The sequence below is a fragment of the Rana temporaria genome, chromosome 1, assembly GCF_905171775.1.
Source record: "Rana temporaria chromosome 1, aRanTem1.1, whole genome shotgun sequence".
NCBI lineage: Eukaryota > Metazoa > Chordata > Amphibia > Anura > Ranidae > Rana > Rana temporaria.
The window spans coordinates 47,574,223-47,601,391 of NC_053489.1; the positions used below are offsets into that span (position 1 = coordinate 47,574,223).

Here is a 27,169-nt window from a genome sequence, read left to right on the forward strand (position 1 = left end):
CAACACTTTTGAATGGCCTTTCCTGACAATCATCTCCAGGCTGCGGTCATCCCTGCTGCTTGTGCACCTTTTTCTTCCACACTTTTCCCTTCCACATAACTTTCTATCAATGTGCTTTAAAACAGCACTTTGGGAACATCAAACTTCTTTTGTAATTACCTTTTGAGGCTTTCCCTCCTTATGGAGGGGTCAATGATGATTTTCTGCACATCTGTCAGGACATCAGTCTTTTCCATGATTGTGATTCCTACTGAACCAGACTGAGAGACCATTTAAAGGCTCAGGAACCCTTTGCAGGTGTTATGGCTTAATTAGCTGATTACAGTGGGACACCTTGAGTCTAGAATATTGCACCTTTTCACAATATTCAAATTTTCTGAGATTGTGGATTTGGGGTTTTCATGAGCTGTGTCATAGAAATAATCATCACAATTATGACAAATCACGGCTTGAACTATCTTGCTTTGCATTTAATGAGTCTATCTCATATGCTAGTTTAACCTTTTAAGTTGCATTAGTGAAATAAATGAACTTTTGCACAATATTAACATTTTTAGAGTTTCACCTCTGTGTCTGTGTGTGTATATATATAATGCACACACAGACACACACATGTTTGAGCTTTGTCGTGAACACCCTAATGCAATAGGCTGCACACACCTATGCTCCTGAGATGTGTGCAAACCTGGTAACCAACTACAAGAAACATCCTACCTCTGTGATTGGCCTACAAGGGTTTCATCACCAAGTTCTAAGTCATGTTTTGCTTGGGGATGAAATACTTATTTTATTCACTGAACTGCAACTCAATGTATAACATTTGTATCATGTGTTTTTTTTCTGGCTTTTTGGTTGATATTCTGTCTCAAATACTCCTATGATAAAAAAATTATAGACCCTTTATGTCTATGTAAGTGGGCAAACTCACAACATCTGCAGGGGATTTAAATAAATATTTTCCCCACTGTGTATATGTGATTATATATATATATATATATATATATATATATATATATATATATATATATATATATATATAAAACATGTGTAATGTGCACGTGTTTAGCTTAAACTGTGTGTGAATTTTTTTTTTCTACTTTTAGGTAATGGGGAAGGATGGGAACTCGTGACAGTTTTTTTTAATGCTACTTGCGGCATTGTTGGGGGGAAAAAAAAGTTTTGATTAGACATACACATTAACGCTGAACTCCAGGCAAACGGCTACTTTAAATATATAGATGAAATACATATAAGGTAGCTGTAATTCTGTCCATCCAGTTCTGCAATTTAAACAGTCCTACCACAAAATACAGCTAGGTAGTTAAGGAATACATGAATGTCCTCTACCCACCCCAAGCCTCTTGATTGGAAAGTGAAAGAGCAGCAGATTGATTAGGTCATCTCTGCTTTCTACTTCAATAAGTATATACCTTGCCATGGTTTTCTGGTAATTGAATTCAGGAAATGTTTTAGGTTTGTGTGTGTTCACAACCATGTTGGGAGGATTCGATCATAAGCTCTATTTATGGGAATAAATTGTTTACTGTTCACCATAGTAGAACAAGTGTGATCTCTATATGATTACAAATCGGTGTGCAAGCTAATTCATAATTTTATATATAAACATTATGGAAGCCATATTTGCATATTATTGTTATTATACAGGATTTACCGTATTTATCGGGGTATTGCGCGCTCCGGCTTATAGACCTAATGTAGACCCAAAATTCCTGTAAAAAAAAACATTTTAATACTTAGTTTTGGTGTCTTGCCCGGCGTCTGTCTGCGGCCTCGGTGGTGTCCTCCCGGCTTCTCCCGCGCTGTCTCCGAGTCGAATCCCCACTTCCCGCGCTCAGTTTGAATGCCTCTGCCGACATATACCGAGCGCAGTACACTCCGGCACGTTCGGCCGCGCTCGGCTACTCACGCATAAACGTCACAGAGCGTGACCACGAGCGAAGCCGAGCAAAAAACAAAAGAACAAAAGCTGGACAGCCGCACTCCAAAGTTTTCTTTAAAAGAGATGTCTTTATTTTCAACTGTGCATACAGTCACTGCAAGCCCACAAAAATCAGTATGGCCAACGTTTCGCACTGGCGTCAGTGCTTAGTCATAGCTGAGCGAAGCCGAGCCTGGCCGAATGTACCCGAGTGTACTGCGCTCGGTATATGTCAGCGGAGGTGTTTAAACTGAGTGCGGGTATCGGCGTATATCGCACACACACGATTTTCCCCTTATTTTAAGGGGAAAAAAGTGTGCGGTATACGCCGATAAATACGGTATATAGCACAAGAAGTTTTTGAAGTGCTTTACAAAGTGGAGGCAGACAGTACAGTTACAATACAATTTAATACAAGAGGGTAAGGAGGGTCCTACTCTTTAGAGCAGCCATTGTCAACCAGGGTTCCGTGGAACCCTAGGGTTCCTCCAGAGGTGGCTAGGGGTTCCTTGAGCTGTGGCTGATTTACCTCCTGATTGATGGTGCCTACATAGTTCTGAGCCAATTCCACTTGGAGGAGCCAGTGATATGACACCAATGATCTTCATAGTTCTCTGTAAGGGGGCATTCTCACCACTATTTTAAAAAAGGGCATTCTTCTTACTGACCACCAAAGTAAGGGGCATTGTTCCCATTGACCCCAATGAATGGGTTTTATCAGGTGTACCCCGAGACCTGAAAATTATTTTTAGGGTTCCCCAGCGGTAAAAAGGTTGAGAAAGGCTGCTTTAGAGGTTGCAATTTATGTTTGCATATTCCATATACAAGCTATGCTTCTTGCCTAAATAATTCTGCAGAATGATTATCAGAAAGTCTTTTTCAGCACACACTCTACAGTTTACTGAAGGTCCTATAGGCTGGTGGTGGCAGGGCCCAGAATAGATACACTGGTTCAGGGCATGGCTGGTACCATTAGATGTGAAGGGGTATTTATTTTTTTAGAGCCAAGTTCCAGCTTTCTAGTAAACCCACTAAGCCACTTTTTACCTCCCCGTACCTGCACCCTTCCTCACACCGAAAAATAATAACCACACAGATCCACTATCTTGCTCAGTTACTGGGCAATCGCGGGTGCCCGGCGGCCATCGCGGTCGCCGGGCACGCGCATCAGGTCCCCAGTGACGCGGCGCGCTCGCGCCCCCTAGTGGCTTTTAAAGGTGCACCGTCATATAACGTCCGCCCAGAACAACAGGAGACGGCGGGCGGTTGACAAGTGGTTAAAGGGGTTGTAAAGGTTTAATAAAAAAAAAGAAGACAAACAAGTCATATTTATCTCCACTGTGCAGTTCATTTTGCACAGAGTGGCTCCGGATCCTGGACTTCTGGGGTCCCTCGGCGGCTGTCTCGGCTCCTCCCCGCAATAGCTAGCCCCCCTAGGATGCATTATGGTGAAAAAACTCGAACCTTTACAACCACTTTAAGATGGAAATTACTCTTATAGTACGCACTATTCGTTTTTTGTTCTTTAACCTAGCGGGAGGAGCTGCTTTCCTAAGTTTGCAATGTTAGTACAGTGATCTCCACTGTTAAGCTAATGTGTTCTGACAGGAGGACGGACCCCCCCCCCCCAGCCAGCACACTCGGCCATTGGCTGAGAGAGCTGATCGGATGCCAATCGGCAGACCTTTTTCAGTAGTGCTGGCTTCTGTCACATAGTCAATCTAGTTAAACCAATAAAATATGGGCCGGATGTCCACTAGTTTCTCTTGAACCAGCTGATACCGCCCAAATGTCGTCCGGTTTGTACGCCCTTTAACTTTTGGGGAGATTTTCATCTCTTTTCCTGTGGTGTCTCCAGGAAGATCATTGTAGAGGAATACAGACAGCAAAAAATAACCTGATGGTGGTTTAAACATTTCCCTACTGTGTCCAAAAAAAACATTTAAGCTATGTATACACCGTAATCAATCCCTACTCTGTCCACAATGTATTTATACGTTTTGGTTTTAAATCTGCTATTTGAATTTGAAGAGAGGCTGAATATTGCATTCATTTTATCCTGCTTTTGAACATGTTTTCATGTATTATTGGTATACAGGTTTTGTAACGCAGCCTTTCATCCATTGTAGAAATGGTGGCTTTTGACATTCAGCAACTGTAAAGGACTCTGGGACAGGCACAGGAAGTGTTTTTATTAAACACATCCATCTGCCATATAAAACCCTGCCTGAATATTGGAAACAGTGCTGTTGTTGGGCCCTGGTCTTTTGTGATATGTATTCAGAGCCGGGGCTGCATCATTTGTTAACAAGACCCTTTTAACACTTCGGACAGATTCACATACTGTTTTCAATCTTCATGCTTAATTATTCGATTTTGTATGTGATGCAGGAACACCCTGACTCCTAATCACTGCTTATTGTTGGGAGTCCATTATATTCTAACTGTTTGAGTGATCCCATTGACCTTGAACTGACATTATAAGCTGTGTCTAATCTTTTCACTCTATATGTTTCTAATGCCTCCTTTTTTTTATTCTTCTTCCTTTCTGCCTGATCCCTATTTAGCATCACAATCGGGTTGCCCCTGAGCCCGGCAGCGGACTCGGCCCGCTCGGCACGACACGCTCTGTCGCTCATTGCCACGGCCAGACCACCCGCCTTCATAACAACGATTGCTAAGGAGGTAAAACCTTTTCTCCATCTTTTCATTGCATCTGCACCAAATTCTTTCTGAATGGTAAAACCTGTTTCTTTTTTTGTTAATTGCCTTCTTCCCAGTTGTACATTATCTAAGGGGTTCCGTAAAAAAAATTCTAATCCTATTCGGAAGAGACAATTTTGAGAAAACCGCAGTTCATTAAGACGGGGCTCAACAAATCGGGACAGCAGGCTCCATATTGTTCAGCCTTTTAGAGCACCCCCTCGGTTTGATCTCACTGTAGAACCATTCAGACAAATTCATTTAAGCAACTCTGCTGCTTACCAAAAAGGAAAATCTAAAGAACTGCTCATGCCATTGAAGAGTGAATACTTGCCTGTCCATTGGGCAGTGAGTTCAAACCACACCGTCTTCAAGTGCTAAAACCTCCTACCAGAATTTTAAGCATTGAACACTTTACGCAAGTGTTTGACGACAGCTCCCCTCTCTATGCTGTGGTTCCGTCTGCAGGCCCCTGCATTACTAAAGGGGACAGTAGCAACACAGGGTCTGGTAGGAGAAATCATTGAGCCAACAGGGGCCAGGAACCTTATACACAAAATTCCAATGCTGAAGATTCTTTTAGAGGCGTTGGCACTTGTAGACAACAGAGCTTGGACTAGCCGCCCATGGAAGAGGTACATATTCAGATTATAGGAGCAATTCTTTAGGAAGCAAAATCCAAAGGTTTGATAAGAAAAATGTAACAATATGATATAAACTCTTTGGCAATATATTTTGTTGGGAAATATCTCCCATGAAAACTGGGCTGGCTGCACACTTTAGCATGCTGAAATCCCAGAAAGTGCATGTAATAGCAGAAATAGGAAGGAGAGTTTTATTTGAGGGTAATTGCTGGTCACTGATTGTTGAAGATTAGACAAGGCAGCTGTCAGGAGCTAGTAGAGGTATACCCAGTAAGGCTGCATTCACACCTGAGCGTTTTGTCCCCTGAAGCGCGACGCTCAAAAACCCTAGAGGGGAAAAAATACATTATTCCCTATGGAGATGGTTCACATTTCCACTCCAATACGCCTGACGCCGAACGCCTGAAGCTCAAACAAGTTCCGGACCCTTTTTTGTCGCGCGTATCGAGCGGTTTGGTCGTTTTTGAGCATTTCCATTTCCCATAGAAAGTAATGGAAACGCTCGATTCAAGCGACTAGCGTGACAACGAGCGTTTGCTACGGGTGTTTCGTCGATTTAATCAATAGAACATTTCACCCAGGCAGAAGATTAAAAAAATCTACCAACATAGCAACAAGTGATGAAAAGATGATCATTTTTCCTATTGGCTAAAATAAAAAACGTCGAAGTACAAAAACGTCGGACGACGCTGTATGCAAACGCGCAAATAAGCATGAATACGCGCAACAAAACGCCAGAAAAAACGACCGACGCTCAGGTGTGAATGCAGCCTAAAGCACAACAATACAAGCACAATAATACAATCACCAGTGACCAAAAAAATGTAAGTTTTTAAAACGGTAACATTTTACATTTTAAAAAAGGTTTAACATTTTCTTTACCAAGGAGACGCATGACATTTGTCCATTCTGCACAGACCCCGATGTTCAGCTCGGACTACATGAAGTATAACACCAACAAAATAAATGTTACTCTTCTATTGAGGAAATTTTAAAATTGATTCTTAGGGCCCATTTACATTAAAGGTTGTAAAGGTTTATTTATTTTTTATTTTTTTTAAATAACAAACTTACCATACTAACCTCCTCTGTGCAGTTTGTTTTGCACAGAGTGGCCCTGATCCTCGTCTTCTGGGGTCCCTCGGCAGCTGTCTCGGCTCCTCCCCACAAGAGCTAACCCCCCTCTGGGAAGCGCTCTGCCAAGGGAGTTAGCTTGTGGGCATGCTCACGTGTGATACAGTCGGCGGCCATAGCCGCCGACTGTATACTCGCGCCCCCCGGCGCGTCATTGATTTGATTGACAGCAGTGGGAGCCAATGGCTGCGCTGCTATCAATCATCCAATGAAGAGCCGCCTCAAGCTGGGGGAAATCATTGCGGGATCGCGCTCACGGAGATTCAGGGTTTTAGGTAAGTTAAACGGGGGATCGGGGGGGGGGGGGGATTAGAGACAGCAAGGTGTGTTTTCATGAAGCTTTACAACCCCTTTAACACACACATTTTCAGGCACTAAAGCACATTGTGTTAGGACGGCCCAGTAATTTTGAAAAAAAAAAGAAAAACTTGAAAGATCTTTGGAAACACAACTCACACAGCATTCACTACTGTACATCATTTTGTGCTATAGTGCTACAGCTATAGGTGTGTTTTCTGTTACTACGTATGTGAGTTGGTGTGCCATTTATAATGGAGAATAGTGCACTATGATGCACATACAGTGCATCCGGAAAGTATTCACAGCGCTTCACTTTTTCCAAATTTTGTTATGTTACAGCCTTATTTTAAAATGTATTAAATTAATTATTTTCCTAAAAAATTTACAAACAATACCCCATAATGACCCAATTTTTCATTAAAAAAAACAATGGTAATTAAATACCACCAAAAAAAGCTCTATTTGTCAAAAAAAAATATATAAGAAGGTAATTTGGGTAGTGTCGCATGACCATGCAACTGTCCTTCAAAGTGCAACAGCACTAAAAACTAAAAACTGGCCTGGGCAGGAAGGGAGTGAAAGTGCCTGGTATTGAAGTGGTTAAGCTAACCTACTAATTTCTTAACAAACCTTTTTCCAAAATTCTAAAGAATGTGTTTATTAATATAATATTAACAGCCCTGCTTTAATTAAATATTAATGATATATCAGAAAAGTTTACCTTTTTCTGTAGGTATATTGTTTTGTCGCCAGCTGCCAGTTCATGTAGTCTTCGCCAGAATTTCTGATGTAGCTTCTGATGTCAATCTCCGAAGGTGTCCTTTGCCAGGAATCATGTGACCAGGGCAGAGACAATGATCATGTGACCAACATGAGGATGTGGAATTTACATTTTAGGCCTTATTCACATGGGAAGTTGTTTTTTCCTCCCCTATACTCAGAGCTTTTTTTCTCAGAAAATAGGTGCAGGAACTCAACCACAACCCCGTTCAGATTTCACAAACAGTAGAAGGGTCTTAAGGGGACATTACATACCAGGAGTGCATTACATACAGACTGCACTGTTCAGGGGGGTTACACACAGAGTGCAGAGCTGTCACTTGTAAACACAGAATCTGGACTTCTGTGTTTACAAGTGATTGTGGTGAGCAGGCACTAAAGGGTCTGAGCCAAAGGTGGTGGAACTGAGTTCCCCGAAGTTCCCCCTGAAAAAAAGCCCTGCCTATACTTATGTTCCAGGGGAGGAAAAAGCAGCATTAAAAATGTGCCTAAAGCTGCATTTTGAAAATGCGTTTAGGAGCATCAAGCGCTTGAGTGTTCATTCCATTCGCCCGAATATTAATTTATTCTACCCATTGGAATAAACAAATGCTTAGCACTGTGTGCTTATGCACTTATGTACCCCTACTCATTCACCAAAAGAAAAGTGCAAAGTAAACACACACAGCAAGTTTTTGACAAGTCCTTTATTCAAACCCCCCCCCCCCAAAAAAAGCCCCCTGAAGTAGATCTAACTTAAATTACGATGAACGCCGATCCAAACATAAAAAAAAAGCCGAACCTGCACCAACTCTTGGCTTCTGGTTGGTGACATCATAAGGGGCCATGATAATCTAGTGACATCAGCAGGTGCCCCACTCCGTTAGCTTATTTAGTACCTGGAGGCGGCAGATTTGTCATTTAGCGGGAGCCAAGCATTGTTGGGGGTCCTGGGTTTATTTTGGTGGGGGGGGGGTGATTTTTTTTTTATTGTGGTGTGGGGTTCCTCTTAAAATCCATAGCAAATCCAAAGGGCCCGATATGGATTGGGGGGACCTCTACGCCAGCAATTCTTTTGTTTACATTCTGCTGTCAGTGGGGAAGAAAAAAAAACCCTGACAAAAGTTTTAGGCCGCATACACACGATCAGTCCATCCGATGACAACGGTCCGAAGGTTAACCGATGAAGCTGACTTATGGTCTGATGTGCCTACACTTAAATAACCGATCGTGTCAGAACGCGGTGACATAAAACACGACGACGTGCTGAAAAAAATTAAGTTCAATGCTTCCAAGCATGCGTCGACTTGATTCTGAGCATGCGCGGGTTTTTAACCGATGCTTTTGCATACTAACGATCGGTTTTGACCCATCGGTTAGGCGTCCATCGGTTAAATTTTAAAGCAAGTTCTAATTTTTTTGACCGAAGGTTAACTGACCGATGGGGCCCATACACGATCGGTTTGGACCGATGAAAACGGTCCTTCAGTCCGTTTTCATCGATTTTGACCAATCGTGTGTACGCGGCCTTAGACTCGGTTCACACTTAAACTGGCCACGGATCGCACAGAAACATGCGTCTTTGGCTCAGTTTCAGGGCCGAATTCAGGCAAGGATTCGGCCCTGATTTGTCACTGGAACGGAGAACAGGGACGCACAGTATTCCTTTGTGATCTGCGGCCAATTTAAGTGTGAACCAAGCCTAAAACCTTTGTCAGTTTTTTTTTTTTTACACTTTTAGTACCCCCATTGGAGAGATTTCTCCTTATTTCAATAACCATGTTCACCAAGAAGTGATGTAAAATGTTGTAAACAATCACTTTTGGTAAAGGGAGGAGAAGGTCTGGAACCTTCTGACTGGTTATTACTGTTTTTTTGGCCATGTTGACACTTCATCTCCCAAATTTCTGCCCTGTTTTGTCTTGCTTAAACTGCAGTCAAAACCTTAAATTTTTCTGATGCTGTTCAAAAACTTTAGCTGCTATGATTTAGTTAACGTGCTGAATTAATTCAGATAGAGCATTTAGTGTTTGAATTGAGAGACACATTATATGCAGTGTCTTGTGTGCTGCAAAATTATGTCTAAAGTAACCCACAGTGAATGTTTCCTGTTGTATTTATGGGATCAGAAATAAGGGGATATCTTCCCTATGGGATACAAATCGCAAAACGAAAAAAGAGAAGTTCTACCTATTTCCTACTCAATCAAAAAAGTATTGCCTAAAGAGACAATTTAAAGGAGTTGTAAAGGAATTTTTTTTTTTTGCTGAAATTACTGTTTACAGGGTATAGAGACATAATAGTTAACTGATTCCTTTTAAAAATTATTAAACATAGATAAAAATCAATCATATAATGTACCTACAGTTTCAGTTTTGTTTTTGCATGCTGTTGTGATGTACAGAGACACAGAGCCAATACAGGGCAGTGATGGTTTGTAAAACAAAACTGATTGGTGTTGAGGGGTTTTAGACACACAGTAATCACACCTCCTTGATTAGTGACCAAAGAGAGAAAGCTTCCATGACTTTTTTTATCAGGAAACAGACAACCAGGAAGTGTTTAGAGCAAAAATGAACAATGAGGACATGAAACCAGGACTGCAGTAAGGTAAAGGAAGCTATTTAGCTAAAAAAAATTCCTTTAGTGACCCTTGAAGCCCTATCCTAGCCTAGTAAAAGTCCCACACCCATTATTCAACAATACAGCGCTAAAACCCAAGTGACAAGTTGGATTGTTGAGTCCTTTGAAGCCAAGTTAGTGTGAGGACTGGCAGGGCTTCAAGAAACCAAGAAATGCTTTACCAAGTTAAAAGGCCATTTACCTGCAAGAGAAGAGATAGTATATGCCCTTCTCCAGCAGCCCATGATACCTACCCCCTTCTGTTTCAGTGCTACAACATCCCCCAGTTTCTCTAGCCTTTGAAACTATCAGGCATATTGTATCCCAACCATGTGAGGCGCTCCTTCCTCTGATTTCTATATCTCTACAGGGCTTGGCAGGGACATAAGTGTCAGAAGGTGGTGTCAGCACTGGGGGCGACACAGGCAACACGTGGTCAAATGATGAAGAGATTGTCAGAGGAGGTGCTGGAATAGAGGGGAGGTAGTAGTCATGGTGTACGGAAGAGATGAATATACTACCTCTTCTTTTGCTGGCAACTGGCCTTTTGAATGTTTTAGAGACCCAACAGTGTCTCTTTAATGCCAACTTGGGCAGAACTTGAGGTCATTTGTGCAGCTCTGGCCTGGGAACCAAGGGAAGTAAGCTGGCACCTTTGGGTTACCTTGAGTTTTATCACATGTACATACTGTATATGTGGTATTAGTTTTGACAATGTTTAGGATCTGATGTAACATTTTCTGTAAGTTAAATAGACATAAAGCCCCATGGGTTACGTTTATCTTGCTTGTCTTGCCAGATAGGCTCTACATTGAGCGCAGACTTGCGTGTACGTAGCCTACTGCTTGACTCAATTGCAACAATATGTGAGAAATGTTCTCATCCTGTAATAACTTTCCTGTCTGCTGTTTCCTCCGAATGTTACACACAGTCAATTAGAGGCAGCAGCTGTAATTATTGAAGGTTTTCTCATTCCCCGGAGAGTGTTCTGTTCCTTAAGCCCAGTTTACTATCCTTTATGACAGAATTGAAATGAAATCCAATTGATCACCCTATCATTCAGTGGGACATCCAATATGTCGATAGCACTCTTAAAGATCTATGCATGTACAAATAACAGTAATGTGTGAAGTGAAGCTCCACTGTATTACAAAGCAGTATTTAAAGAAGAACTCTGGTCTAATTATAAAGTGGGATATAGTGAAATGTGGAGCTGGTAGGAGCACAACATCTGATCAGTTAATACTTCAGCCTGCTTTCTTCACAAGAACAGCTCATATCTAACCCCTTTACCTCCCCTACATTATGGAAATCAATAACACAGTTCATACTGGAGAAGAGGGAAGCTCCCACTGCATTATGGGAGCCCAGCTTTGTTTTTGCAGAGATATAATTGTTTAAATTGGTTTCAGAGTAGAACACCTTGATCTGGTTGGATCAGACCTGTGGGCAGTCGGTGTCTTGTGTAGACGCATCCTACTTGACCTATCATTGGAACTTCAGAAATGCATTGTAGCAGCCAATCAAATATCTTAGCTTGCTGTTGATTATTCAGTTTGTAGATTATTACAGTGTCCACTGTCTTTTTAACCACTTGCCGACCACCACCTGTACCTATATGTCGGCAGAATGGCATGGCTGCGCAAAGCAATGTACCTGTACAGTGCTTTGATTTTGGCGCCGCGCGTGCGCTCTGTGCCCGCGAAACCCGCGGACTCAATGTCCTGCGATCGTGTCACAGAGCTGCAGAATGGGGAGATGCCGGTGGCGCGCGTGTGACCCACGGCTGGACACTTAAACGGCAACGTATCGTTGCCCGTGCCATTCTGTCGGCAGAATGGCACGGCTGCGCAAAGAAAAGTACATCTGTATGTTGCTTTGCGCAGCCGTGCATTTCTGCCGACAGAATGGCACGGGCGACGGTACATTGCCCTTTAAATGTCCAGCCGCCGGCGCGCTCGCGACAGTCCGAAGCTCCGTGACTGCGCCCGCGGGAAAGGTGAGAGGTATAAACACACCTTCCCCGTTCTTCTCTGTGGCAGTGTCACTGATCGTCCGTTCCCTGTTATAGGGAGTGACGATCAGTGACATCACACATCCCCCTAGAGTAAGAATCACTCCCTTAGGGCACACTTAACCCCTTAGCGCCCCCTAGTGGTTAACCCCTTCACAGCCATTGTGAACGGGGAGATACCTATGTAAACAAGGTATTTCCCTGTTCTGCCTAGTGACACGACACTGATCTACTGCTCCCTGTCATCAGGAGCAGTGATTGCTGTCATATCAAAGGTAGCCCCCCCTCCACAGTTAGATTCACTCCCTAGGACACACCAACCCCTTCATCGCCCCCTAGTGTTAACCTCTTTCTTGCCAGTGTCATTTACACAGTAATCAGTGCATTTTTATAGCACTGTTCGCTGTATTAATGACAATGGTCCCAAAATAGTGTCAAAAGTGTCTGACCTGATTTGGACGCAGTCACAAATAAAATCGCAGCCATTACTAATAAAAAAATAATAATAATCAAAATGCCATTAATCTATTCCCTATTTTGTAGACGCTATAACTTTTGTGCAAACCAATCAATATACGCTTATTGCAATTTTTATTTTTCAACAAAAATATGTAGAAGAATACATATTGTCCTAACTGAGAGAAATTTTTTTTTTAATATATTTATATATTTTGTTAACTGTATTTATTTATTTTTTTATAAAGTCTTACAGTAGAACTATAGGCAAAAGTTTTTTTTGTATGAGCAAGGAAGAGTTCTAATCGCTGTCAGATTTTTTTCTTTTTTTTACCATTTGTGTCCCATTGAGAAGATTTACCTTTTTACTTCCTGTGCCAAATCCCTACAAATTAAGGGAATTCCTTAGGGCCCCCCAGACCATCAGAGCTAGGTCCCCATTGGAAGATTTCCTCTCTATTACTTTTCTGGGGACAACCCAAAATGTGGGATTTTCTTTTACTTTCACTTTCAATGATAACAGTAAACAGGACAAATGGAGAAGATGAATCTCATTAACAGGGGCGCAGACAGCAAAAAAAAGCCCAAATAGTTGTTTCAATCCATCTCCACTTTATCCAAAACTAAAAAAGTTTTGTCTTTAGTTATACTTTAACCAAGCACTTAACTGTAAAGAAGGAACAAAATACGTATCTCTCCTTGTCGCCAACAATTCTGAAAGTCTCTCCCTTTTGCTGAGGAATAGTTCCCTGAAGTCTGAAGGGAAACTGACAATTCTGAGAGTCTCGATCTACTGGGGTTCCCCACAGCACTCACGGTTTTCACCCTTTGGCTTTTACTCATTAAAGCATACAGCTGTGTGTCAGGTCACCTGTGGCCAGGTGACAATTCCCCCCCAGTGGGGGTCAGGGATGCACCACAGGGTAGTGAACCCTATAGCCAACTGCTGCGATCAGAGAGGAAGCGAACCCAAGATCGCCCAGGGTGCGGAGTCTAAGACCCAGCTTTGTGTTCACCAGAGCCTCTAGTGGTGAGGATGGCCTTCGCTGCAGCTAGATCCAGGTCGTGACCCCTGGGATCCCTTAGGTCACGCTCCGCAGAGAGAGAGGGGAAGGACAAACGGTAGTGATGGGTAAGCCGAGATCAGGGCAACAGGCAGACTAGGGTAACCGAGGGAAAGGCAAAAGGTCAAGGGCACAGGCAAACAGGAGAAGTCAGGGACGAGCCAAAAACGGTACACAGGAAGGTAATCGTAGCGCACTGCAGACAGGAACTTGAGCAAACAACACTGTTGAACAGCACTGCAGGCCTGTAGTGCAACAGTTAATATAGACTTCCTAGGATAGCCTGGGTGGGGCCATACGGGAAGGAGAGGAAAGAAGAAGGTAACCAGAACAGAGTCAGGCCTCTTATTAACAGATGGAAACAGGCAAGTTGCCAGACTATTGCATATCCATGACACTGTGATATGGAGGTTAGCAGGTGGAGCTTTGCCGGTGGCAGGAGAGGGAAGTATTCTGCTTTGTCTGCAGCTGATGTTTCCATCAGCTGTCCGGTGCTGCCGTCGTCATTACGGGTAAGGGTATACGGCAGTGGAGCCTTTTGGCTTCACGCCAGGAACCCTACTGCGCATGTACGAGGCCCGCTCCTCTCTCCTACTGGCCCGGCGGCTGGGGGAGGGAGGAGGAAGCCCAGCACTGACGTCGTGTGCTGCGGCCCGGACTCCCAGAAGACAGGGACAGGTAGCCCTTTCCCCCCCCGAAAGGTGCCAATTGTGGTATTGGAAGGGGGGAGGAATCCGATGAGCGGAAGTTCCACTTTTGGGTGGAACTCCGCTTTAAATAATAAATCTCCAAATAATGTGTGACATTAATACTAGTGTACCAACCAAAAATCAATTCCACAGTAGCGCAACCACTACTACTATGCAGTGGACAATCGTATATCTGCAAGTGAAATAATCAAACATGCAAGAAAATAATAAAAAAAAAATCTAAATCATACAAATGGGTCAATACAACTGTCAAAATAACGGTGTATACATCTTCAACGTGATTCAATTCAGGAAAGTTTGTGAATAAGTCAACTCTCTAGGTGAGTAGAGCCAGGAATAATACACCTTAAATCCACCACCAGTGTGATCTAAATAGAGCCGTCTCCCCTATGGAAATGCACTCCCCAGATTGAATTGCCTTTCATTCTTGGGTCAATATCCACCTGGTAGCATCACGCCACAATCAGCAGGTCTCATCTCATCGCATGTGTGTGAGAGAAAATAAAAAAGCCTCCAATAGTGCATTAATCCCATAAAACAGTTATTAACATCCAAGTAAATCACTCAAATTTAAAATCATCTTGTAAATTGCATGTAAATGGGTAGGTATCAGATAGGCAACCATTTATACCAGTCTCACCACCTCCATGCTGGTTTCAACTGTATTTTAGTATTCCTAGGCTGCTCAAATAAATCTAAATAGTTTGTAAACTTGCTTTGTAAAAACGAGCACATTTATTTCCTTGAATTCTATGACATGTATTGACTATGCCTTGAGAATAAGCACCGCTGGGTCACACATTTCACAGAACCTGCCTTCTGAACTAAAGAGGTGCTGAAAGAAAGATTCAGAAGACGCTATCACATACCTCCCAACTTTCTGAGATGGAAACAAGGGACACCTATTAGCAAAAGTATGCAGGCATAGGACATACCCCCTGCCACACCCCCCTTAAAGAAGAATTGTATATAAATAAAAAAAAACTATTGGTTAAACCAGCCTTTTTCAACCGGGGTGCCTTCAGATTTCTTCAGGAGTGCCTTGGCAAAATGCCTAAAAATTTCCCAAAAATTGTATATCAGCCAGTGTGTAGATGAAGCTTGCTTTTCAGTTACACAAGGCCACATATTTTCATGGTGCACCATTACTATCCTCCAGCCGCCGGTGTCCTAACAACCAATGATGTCATCAGTTCATAAGGAGGACATTGGGCAACAGCATCCTTTGTTTGCCCTTCTCTGTCAGCACTGGGGTCGCAGAGTGAGGGAGAGAGACATTGGAATACTAGTCAATACCAGCACACAAAAGTGTATTTGCTTTGGAAGAATAAATCACCTCTAACATTGGGTGTCTTTATGTAAAATTTTAGTTTTATTTTTTGCATTTTAGAATGGGGTGCCTCAGGATTGTGCTGAATTTTTTAATTGGTGCCTTGACTGAAAAAAGTTGAGAAACACTGGGTTAAGCCACTTTAACCACTTCCCGACCGCCGCATGTATATGTACGTCCACAGAATGGCATGTACAGGCAAATGGGCGTACAGGTACGTCCTTGCCTTCTAGCGGGTGGGGGGTCGGGATCGGGACCCCCCCCCCCCCACTACATGCGGCGGTTGAATACCCGCGGGGAGCGATCCGGGACGACGGCGCGGCTATTCGTTTATAGCCGATCCGTCGCGATCGCTCCCCGGAGCTGAAGAACGGGGAAAGCCGTATGTAAACACGGCTTCCCATTGCTTCACTATGGCGCTGCATCGATCGAGTGATCCCTTATATAGGGAGACTCGATCGATGACGTCAGTCCTACAGCCACACCCCCCTACAGTTGTAAACACACACTAGGTGAACCCTAACTCCTACAGCGCCCCCTGTGGTTAACTCCCAAACTGCAACTGTCATTTTCACAATAAACAATGCAATTTAAATGCATTTGTTGCTGTGAAAATGACAATGGTCCCAAAAATGTGTCAAAATTGTCCGAAGTGTCCGCCATAATGTCGCAGTCACGAAAAAAATCGCTGATCGCCGCCATTAGTAGTAAAAAAATTATAATTAATAAAAATGCAATAAAACTATCCCCTATTTTGTAAACGCTATAAATTTTGCGCAAACCAATCGATAAACGCCTATTGCGATTTTTTTTACCAAAAATAGGTATAAGAATACGTATCGGCCTAAACTGAGGAAAAAAAAAATTTAGGTATGTTTTTGGGGGATATTTATTATAGCAAAAGGTAAAAAATATTGAATTTTTTTCAAAATTGTCGCTCTATTTTTGTTTATAGCGCAAAAAATAAAAACCACAGAGGTGATCAAATACCACCAAAAGAAAGCTCTATTTGTGGGGAAAAAAGGACGCCAATTTTGTTTGGGAGCCACGTCGCACGACCGCGCAATTGTCTGTTAAAGCGACGCAGTGCCGAATCGCAAAACCTGGCCTGGGCATTTAGCTGCCTAAAGGTCCGGGGCTTAAGTGGTTAAGTGCTTTTTTTTTTACCTCTACTATTCCTTTATATTGGCTTTTGGAATTTACAAATTTAGCAATTTAGAAATTGGATGAAAGGTTTAGCACTGGGAAACACTTGTTAATAGATAAATAGTGCCTTGTATATACAACTATATAGATCAGACCAAAATGAGGAGAAAAGAGAGACTTTGTGCTAAATGAGGGACAGTCCCTCAAAATCAGGGACAGTTGGGAGCTATGCTATCAGTAGAGGAATCGCTGCTTGCAGGCAACAAGTTACTATGGTATACATAGTCCTTAAAAATTGAAAGTAAACAGCAGAGGAGAAGCTACGTCGTTTTAACTGACAATTGCGCGGTCATGAGACGTTCCACCCAAACAAAATTTACATCCTTTTTTTTTTCCACAAATAGAGTTTTCTTTTGGTGGTATTTGATCACCTCCCTTTTTTTATTATTTGCGCTATAAACGAAAAAAGAGCGACAATTTTGAAAAAAAAGCAATATTTTAGACTTTTTGCTATAATAAATATCACCAAACAGTATATAAAAAAAACATTTTTTTTCCTCTGTTTAGACCGATACGTATTCTTCTACATATTTTTGGTAAAATTGATTGGTTTGCTCAAAATAGGGTCTACAAAATAGGGGATAGATTTATGGTATTTGTATTATTGATTTTACTAGTAATGGTGGCGATCTGCGATTTTTATTGCGATTGCGACATTATGGCGGATACATCGGACACTTTTGACACTATTTTGCGACCATTGTCGTTTATACAGCGTACAGTGCTATAAAAATGCACTGATTACTGTGTAAATGACACTGGCAGGGAAGGGGTTAAGCACTAGGGGGCGATAAAGCATTAAGTGTGTCCTAGGAAGTCATTTTAACTGTGGGGGGGATGGGCTACCACTGACATGACAGCAATCACTTCTCCCGATGACAGGGAGCAGTAGATCCCTGTCATGTCACTAAGCAGAACAGGGAAATACCTTGTTTACACAGGCATCTCCCCGTTCTGCCCTTTCTGTGTCAAGATCGTGGGCCTCCGGCGAACATCAAGTTTGCGGGGCCCGCAGGCACAGTCACGGAGTACGGGGCGCCCGCTGCACGGCAAATGAAAGGGGTCGTACCTGTACGCACATTTACCTGCCTGTGCCATTCTTCTGATGTATATATCGGGGTGCAGCGGTCGGCAACTGGTTAATAAGCTTATATTAAAAAATAACTATAGTTTTTGTATTGCTATTACAATGCTGATGTTATTAAATGACTGTGACCTTAAAACTCCTTTTAAGTATTACGTTTGAGTTAAGCTTCAAAGAAAGGGTTTCTTTGAAGCTTAACTCAAACGTAATAACTTCAAATTCCCAGGTTGCTTGATATGACATCTCCCTAAACCCTAAACATGTAGGGCCAGATTCAGAGAGATTTACGACGGCGTATCTCCAGATACGCCGTCGTAAGTCCGATTGTGCGCCGTCGTATCTATGCGCCTGATTCTTAGAATCAGTTACGCATAGATTTCCCTAAGATCCAGCCGGCGTAAGTCTCTTACACCGTCGTATCTTAGGCTGCATATTTACGCTGGCCGCTAGGTGGCGTTTCCGTCGATTTCGGCGAAGAATATGCAAATTAGGTAGATACGCCGATTCACAAACGTACGTCCGCCCGGCGCATTTTTTTACGTTGTTTACGTTAGGCTTTTTTTCCGGCGTAAAGTTACCCCTGGGTCTATGAGGCGCAGCCAATGTTAAGTATGACCGTCGTTCCCGCGCCAAAATTTTAATTTTTTACGTCGTTTGCGTAAGTCGTTCGCGAATAGGGCTGGACGTAATTTACGTTCACGTCGAAAGCATGACGATTTGCCGACGTCATTTGGAGCATGCGCACTGGGATATGTCCACAGACGGCGCATGCGCCGTTCGTTAAAAACTTCAAAAACGTGGGGTCACTACTATTTTACATAGTACACGCCCCCAACCAGCCTATTTTTAATTAGGCGGGCTTACACCTAATTTACTGCGCCGCCGTAAGTTTAAGCGCAAGTTCTATGTGAATACACAACTTGCTTCTCAAACTTACGGCGGCGTAGTGTATCTGAGCTACGCTACGCCCGCCTAAAGATGGGCGATTCTACCCGAATCTGGCCCTGTCATTTCTACTCTAGAAGTTTATATTCCAAAGGCCAATGCTCGAAGGTAGGTTTTAGTGAAGTCCAGTTGACCTAACAGTATGTTTTGAGGATTGCAGTAGGAAGTTGGTAGACCCAGAGAAAACCCACAGGGACCGCATACAAACTCCACGCCAATAGAAGCTGTGGTAGAAAAATGAACCCAGGACACAGGTGCTACTAAGCAAAAGCATTAACCACTAAAGTATTGTGCTGCCCACAGCAACAGCAAACTGACAGCTGGATGTTACATAAAATGGTACACCTACAACTGGGGCTCCGAAATAAAATAAAAAAGATGGATGTCTATGGTTTAGACAGGGAAAGCAAGTATTCACTCGTCTCCAGTGTATTTTTTCCTAAAATTGTAGCTGCTCGTTGCGTTGCAACTCTCAATATACCATAAATGATTTCCTTTTTCTGTGTTGTGCTATAATCTGTCTCTGCAGGTCCACAGGCACACGGCTCTGGCTGCAAACACGCAATCTCAGCAAAATATCCACACCACTGCTCTGGCCCGAGCGAAGGCAGAGATTCTGAGGGTTATAGAAATCCTGGTCGAGAAAATGCCATCGGATGTCGTGGATCTCTTGGTGGAGGTATAGGAATTTCTGTCACTGTCATGTTTTTGTCCTTTGTTAAAAGTAACTTTCTTTCTGTGGATTAGGACAAGCCATGTAAGCACAATACATGGAGAGGTGCAGGTAAAAGACCTTTTATGTTGTAGTGTATGTCCAGAGAGGAGAAGACATTCAACTGAAGGGTCCAAGAAAGGTGATCTCAAATTTCACAGAGATGAGAAGCTCCGCTACAACTCTTCTAGGCTCCAGTATAGAATGGAAACCAAACCCCCATGACATCTCCTTTTTTTAATACCACCTTCCACACAATACAATAAAGTCCAAAATCCTTTTAACTCCTAAGCACAATGAGCCTCATTTATCAACATATCAAAGCAGTGCTGCCTTGCCTAAGCCAGCATTGAGAAAAATGTTAGAAGAATTGTCCCATTATTTTATTAAAGCCCAACTGAAGGCTTCTTATAGCATCATCTAGATCAGGGGTGCCCAACCAGTGACCCGGGGGCAACATGTGGCTCGTGGAGCCCCCTGATGTGGCCCGCGACCTCCTGCTCTGGGATGGCTGGTTGGCAAGCCCAGATTGCAGGTTGCCGACCTTCCATCTGAGAGCATCAGTGTTGTAAATATAGCCGGCGGTAGAGGAAGCAAGCAGCGTTTTTTAGAAAGTGCACCACACCTGCAGGATATAATAGACGTCTATGGCAAAGTGCAGCTAACCGCGGGAAAACCACAGGTACACTGCGCCGCAATAGACCACAGACCATCAGTATAAAAGCAGCCTTAGGCCCCTTTCAAGCAATCGGTCCGATTTAATCGGACCCTTTATTCACTTCTATGGATCGACAGATGTAAACAGACTTTTGTCCGTTTACACCTAGTGTTGGTAATTGTGTAGCGCTTAGAAAAATACAATATATAATAAAATAATTCTAATCAAAGGTGACGTAAATATTGCATATTAGTAGAAACAAACATGATAGGCCCACTAATCCAATAAAGTCTCTTAAAATTATAAATAATGAACCAATAAATGAATGTCCATATGTTACCATAAAAAAACATCCACCACGTGTCACAATTGTGTTTGAAGATAGAATGTTGAAGTCATGAAACAAATGATGAAAGTGACTTCTTATGTGCAAAAATAACCCTCCACCGATAGGGATGTAGGCTTACCGGAACATATGGACTCAAAGAAATATATATGTCATATGAGTCAAACAGGCTTAAGGATCGATATGAACTCCAAAGGGATCTCTTTGAGAAAAGATAGGTCGACCAATGGCTCTTCAACAGAGATGCATTCGCCCAATGACGAGTAGACAATAGCCACAATGACTTACAGCATGCCCTCAGTACGTTTTCAATGATATAAAGATATGGAGAAGGAGAAAGGAGGCAACATAGCGTAATTCCGTAAAGTAGAAAGGTTTAATAAGCAAATGCACTTACATATGATGAGAAGTTATAGCGCATGTCAAAGTATGAATATGAGGCGGCAAATGGAGTCTCCCGACGAGTTTCGTATCCTAACACGTCCTCTGGGGGTCAGATCCACAACACAATTTGTCCGTTTACACCTGCCTACCTCTAATCCGATCTGCAAAAAAAAAACAGAAGTGGATCTGTCCCCTTCCATCTGATTGGATCAGAGAGCCCATGGAGTAGATTGGGCTGTGTCTGCTTGGCATATGCAGACTGGACACAGGCCTGTCATCTGCCCACTTTGCTCATTGTGGCCCGCGGCTGTTTACCAAGTCGCTTTAAGTGGCCCTCGGCCTTCAAAAGGTTGGGCACCCCTGATCTAGATATATTCAATGTGCAGCAAAAATGTAAATGACAAATGTCACTTCCACAAACCTAAGTTTCTCTCCCACCCAACCCAGTCTGTATGATGCAGAAAAGGACTGTTGCTATCTGTGTGTAAGCAATGGTCTCTCTGCAGCTGTCCAACCCGTCCTTTTTTTAGTCAGAGCTTGTACTCTCCAATTAGCAGGGAGCATGAGCTTTGCTTATTTGAGAGCTTTAGCTCTGATACAGCACAGAGCAGAGAGGCTGATACTTAAAGTGGTTGTAACCTTAAAAAAAAAAAAAAAACTGGCTGATCCTGTGTCCCCCTCTGTGCACTGACCACGGAAATCATGGCTGCTGTGCTCCGATTACAGTGGTCAGTTTACGTCTCTGTCACCCGCAGCTCTCCTCTCTCCCCCTCCCTGCCTGTCGGCTCCTGTGTGTGTGAGTAGTAAAGTAAACTGTAAAAAAAAAATCACTGCCCTCTCTTTTATCCAGCCATAACACACTGTTTATGTGTTTGTTGAAAAGGATGCCTCTAAATACTTCTTATCAGATCTCTTCAGGCCAGTCATGTGACTTCTTTCCCTTCTCCCCCATTTAAAGCGGGAGTTCACCCAATTCCATTTTTTTTCTATTTTCCCCTTAGATTCCTGCTCGTTGTGTCTAGGGGAATCGGCTAGTTGTTTTAAAATATGATCCGTACTTACCCGTTTTCGAGATGCATCTTTTTCCGTCGCTTCCGGGTATGGGTCTTCGGGAGCGGGCGTTCCTTCTTGATTGACAGTCTTCCGAGAGGCTTCCGACGGTCGCATCCATCGCGTCACTCGTAGCCGAAAGAAGCCGAACGTCGGTGCGGCTCTATACTGCGCCTGCGCACCGACGTTCGGCTCCTTGCGGAAAATCGTGACGCGATGGATGCGACCATCGGAAGCCTCTCGGAAGACTGTCAATCAAGAAGGAACGCCCAGTCCCGCAGCCCATACCCGGAAGCGGCGGAGAAGATGCATCTCGTAAACGGGTAAGTACGGATCATATTTTAAAACAAATAGTCGATTCCCCTAGACAAAACGAGCAGGAATCTAAGGGGAAAATGTGTAAGCTATGGGTGAACCTCCGCTTTAAGGGCTACAGTGGGAGGGGCTGAGCGAACAGCACAGTGGTCACGTGCAAATTTAAAAACGTAGAAGACGGGTTTGTCATGCGAAATTGAAACATAGAAGAGCCACGGCAGAAATAAAGATGAAGTGGTCCATTAAGTCTGCTCTATTTATACTGTTTTTTTTATTTATTTTTGATGCTTAGGTGATGGACATTATTATGTACTGCTTGGAAGGATCTTTGTTGAAGAAAAAAGGACTACAGGACTGCTTCCCTTCCATTTGCCGGTAAGTTTTATGCTGCTGTGCAGTGCACATTATTCATTCCCTCCACTCCTAAGCCTGGTAAATATGGGATGAAAATTGTCCGGTTCAGGAGGAGCCGAGGATTTTTAGTCTGTGTGTCCTACTGTCTGTTCAACAGAAGTCCGTTTAACGACCAGCTTCTGTCGAATGGGCATGCTGGAAATTCACCATGCGATCAGCGCTTGCAGCCAATAGCGGGAGACATCCCTGCATCCAAATTGCTTGTGTTGATGTAGGGATCATGTCAGTCTTTTATTTATTTTTTATTCAGCCCGGTGGTTGATTGAAAAAAACCTGTTAGTTTGTCCCAGCTTTTAAGAATTAGTGTACCTAAAACTAATGTACATGGTACAGTATATGTGAAGCTTGGTGGGCTTAGGCCCCTTTCAGACGGACGGCAGTTTTGCCGCAATTAAAAGCATGTACATTTTCAGTGAAATTCAAGGCTCCAGTCACTGCGATTAGCTGCATTTGTACATTGAGATTACGTGTGGTTACATGCAGCCGCGTTTAGCTGCGGTAGTCATTTCCATAGCAACCCTTTTTATTTTTGTTTTATTATGATGTGCTTCCTGTTCTTCTTTTTTTTTTTCTCACGCTGCTATCCGCAGTTGACGCAAAAGACTGCGATTACCTGTGGTTAAGTGCATATAGCTGCGCTAAATCGCACCTGGACGCATTAAATTCAATTTTTTCTATTCGCACCAAACCACATGCAACGAAATCGCAGCTAAATGTTGTGTGTGATTGGGGCCATAGGAAAGCATTGTGTGCTTTTAGCTGCGGTAGAAAACTAGAAAATCCGCAGCTAAAAGCACCATTCTATCCGTCCGTGTGAAAGGCCCCTTAATCAGCCTCTGCCCTCTTGTATGTTTTGAATGCTACAATAATATAATTTTCCTGACAGAGCTCCTTATTCCTGTTCACCTAGGAGTTTGGGTGTTCTTTGACAGTAGGAACATCTCATAATGAGACCCAGGAACTCCGCACTGAGCTCTCACCAATAGTGTCTGCAAGATGAATAAAAAAAACTGTAAGGAGGTTTAATGGTGGCCACATATGTAACAATCAGATTATATGTTTTTTTTTTTTGTTGCTGACAATATGATTGAATCTTTGAAATATTTAAAAGTCATAGACTGGGAGTTATTTACTAAAACAAGAGTGTGGTGCAGCTCTGCATAGAAACCAATCTGCAAGTTTTATTGTCAAAGCTTAAAGCGGCTCTTCAGTAATTTTTTCATCTTCCCATCTATTAAAGCGGATGTGCCATGGGAAAATAATATTAAAAGCCAGCAGCTACAAATACTGCAGCTGCTGACTTTTAATATTAGGACACTTACCTGTCCTGGAGTCCAGCGCCGATCGCAGCAGAGGATGAGCGATCGCTCGTCTCTCTGCTGCTCCCCCCGCCATCCACGCTGAGGGAACCAGGAAGTGAAGCGCTGCGGCTTCACTGCCCGGTTCCCTACGGCGCATGCGCAAGTCGCGCCGCGCTCGCCGATTGGCTCCCGCTGTGTGCTGGGAGCCGAGTGTTCCCAGCACACAACAGGAGGGGCGACGGGATGTGACGGAATGCCCGTCTTTTGCCCGAGAATGCCGGGCGGGAAGTGGGTGCAGATACCTGTCTTTAGACAGGTATCTGCACCCCCCTCCCCCCTGAAAGGTGTCAAATGTGACACCGGAGGGGGGGGGGGGGGGTTCCGATCAGCGGGACTCCACTTTAGGGTGGAGAACCGCTTTAAATCTTCTGCCCTTGTTGTTTTAATTTTGGATAGTAAAACATTTTTTTTTTTCCTGCCAGTAAATACCGTATACAGCCCACTTCCTGTTTCTTGTCTGGTCATTTGCCTAGGCCTATGACATCATGCACAGCTCTATATATAATGTGTGTGTATGTGAATGTGTGTGTGTGTGTGTGTGTGTGTGTGTGTGTGTGTCTGTGTAAATCCAAGAAGTGAACAGGCAGCAGCTTCAGCTGCCCACAGTTAAAATGGATGCAGCCAGACTCAGTGGAGGGAGATTTCTGCAGCATATTTGGCAAGTACAGAATCACAGTATATATAAAATAATATGCAGAGTGGTTGGAAGGAAGCTTTAGAATGGGAAAGATGTTTTTATTACAAATAATGTGAGCAGACTGCAGTTCCTCTTTAACTGAACAAGCTGAAGTTAGAAGCCGATTGGCTACCATGTACAACTGCACCAGATTCTGAGTGCTCCAGCTTTACTAAATCTCCCCCATAGTGTCATCATTCAAATTTGAGCAAAAATTATAAATTTCACTGAAATTCTTTTGATCATTCTGGACAGAAAATCTGTTTGTAGAAAAGTAAATGGATGCATATCATTGTTGGGTGTATGGTGCATTCAATAATATTTTTTCTGTGGAGGAATGGTAAATAAAAAGGATGAGCTCCAGCGTGTTTACATAGTACACGTGCAGAGCCCGCCAGGAAGTCTGCACGGCGCTGTGCTAATCACAGCCAGGGAGACATTTCCCGATGCTCGGCTGCAGAGATCGGGAAATGTCTCCCTGGCTGTGATTGGCACAGTGCCGTGCAGACTTCCTGGTGGGCTCTGCACGTGTACTATGCGAACACGCTGGAGCTCATTCTTAATGGTGAGGTTAGACCAAGACAAGTGAGCAAAAAGGATAAATGCACTTTGTTTTTAAGAACACTTATCTGTTCAAGTAATCAAGCCTAAAATTATAGTCGCCCTGGCATGGACCACACCCCCCTCCCCCCAAGGACGTCACTGCGCGGCTAGTCTCTCTCCACACAGAGACAGCCGCTCCTCCGATCTCCGGATGCTGCGCTCTCCTCCTCTGACAGGGGGAGGAAGAGGGGATGGGCTTGGGAAACACGGCGACGGGGAGAGCCACCTCTTAACATGGACAAAGAGAGGAGGATGGAGGGGAGAACTCTGGCGCTTCAGCGCCTTCACCTCTGTGGCACCCCACGCACCCACCTAGGATCGGCCTTGGACTCGCCCCAATTCCTGAGAAAAGGTCACATTGGCAATATCTGCTGGCTGCTCTTACCCATGGACTACCATGCACACAATTGTGTAAACTCGTATATTTAGGCATACATGTTTATTAAAAGATCCTTACAAAAATTGGTCTTTCAGTTGTCAAATGGTAGTCAAATGTCCCACCACCTTTGATGTCAGTTACTCCCCTGAGTAGTTTCTTATTCAGGCTTTGTTCTCCTAAGAGGATGTATTGCTTTTTGAGTAATCCAATTTGTGAAGTGGATCTAAAGTGCAATAAAGCTACTCTCTCTGGACTAATGCCAGGCGAGTTTTCAGCACTATGATGGAGAATTAAACAAAAACAACACTTAGCACATTTTTAGCTAAGCTGTAATGCCCTGTAGACACGATCGCTTCGTCTGATGAAAACAGACCGATGGACAGTTTTCATTGGATGGACCAATCGTGTGTGGGCCCCATCAGTTTTTTCCAATCGGCGGAAAAAAATAAAACCTGTTTTAAAATTTTCGTATGGTTAAAAAACCGATAGAAAAAAACGATCGTCTGTGGGGAAATCCATCGGTCAAAAATCCACGCATGCTCAGAATCAAGTCGACGCATGCTCCGAAGCATTGAACTTCATTTTTCTTAGCACGTCGTAGTGTTTTACGTCACCGCGTTCTGACACGATCGGATTTTTAACCGATGGTGTGTAGGCAAGACTGATGAAATCAGCTTCATCGGATATCTGATGAAAAAATCCATTGGTTTGTTTTCATCAGATTTTTTTTTTTTTTGGTACAGATGGAATTATAAAAGTAACATTTTGTTATATGGTATAAGTCTATTTTAAAAGCAAAATCATTTTTGTATGATGTGTACTTTTAACAAGATGCTTGTGTATCCAATAAACATCCTCGGCCTAATTATAAAGCTGTACATATGGAAATAAATATTGTCTGCGGGTCGATGGGCTTTCATACACCGTTTGGAACTGCTTGTTCAACAGAAGCCTTTTGTCAGAGTTAATTGAAAAGTAACCTTTTACTATCTTGCATCTTAATTACCTGGCCCTTTCCATGGGGCCTCCGTGATGAAATCTCTCTTGTAAAATGTGAGTTATTTGCTGTCCGAGTCTCTATTAAATCTGCTTGTTAATATCGGTGAGCTTTAACAAGTGAATTGTAAGCAAATGATTCCATCTGCGCCAGGCTGGCGTTACAGAGGAGGGAGCCGACGGCACAAGAATGAATGTGCAAAGCTGGCCATTTCTTGTGTTTTGTATTTACAAGGACCTATTCTTACACAGTTATGGTATTCATAGTTCTCTAACCTAGTTATCGTTATCTAAATGAATGTTCTGTAACATTCCCAGCATTCCAGAGCATAGCGGACTGTACACATCTCCTCCTGATGTAATAT

At 43.1% G+C, this 27,169-nt stretch overlaps 1 protein-coding gene across 4 annotated transcripts in view; it reads left to right on the plus strand.

Moving 5' to 3' along the window:
- WDR7 (WD repeat domain 7) overlaps nt 1-27,169 on the plus strand; it is a 583,445-nt gene that overhangs the window by 442,532 nt on the left and 113,744 nt on the right. For all 4 annotated transcript variants that reach the window (XM_040337465.1, XM_040337471.1, XM_040337480.1 and 1 more), the window contains 3 exons: nt 4,507-4,624; nt 19,440-19,589; nt 22,668-22,750. In XM_040337465.1, coding sequence (XP_040193399.1) covers nt 4,507-4,624; nt 19,440-19,589; nt 22,668-22,750 — 351 coding nt within the window. The remainder of the gene's footprint in view (nt 1-4,506; nt 4,625-19,439; nt 19,590-22,667; nt 22,751-27,169) is intronic.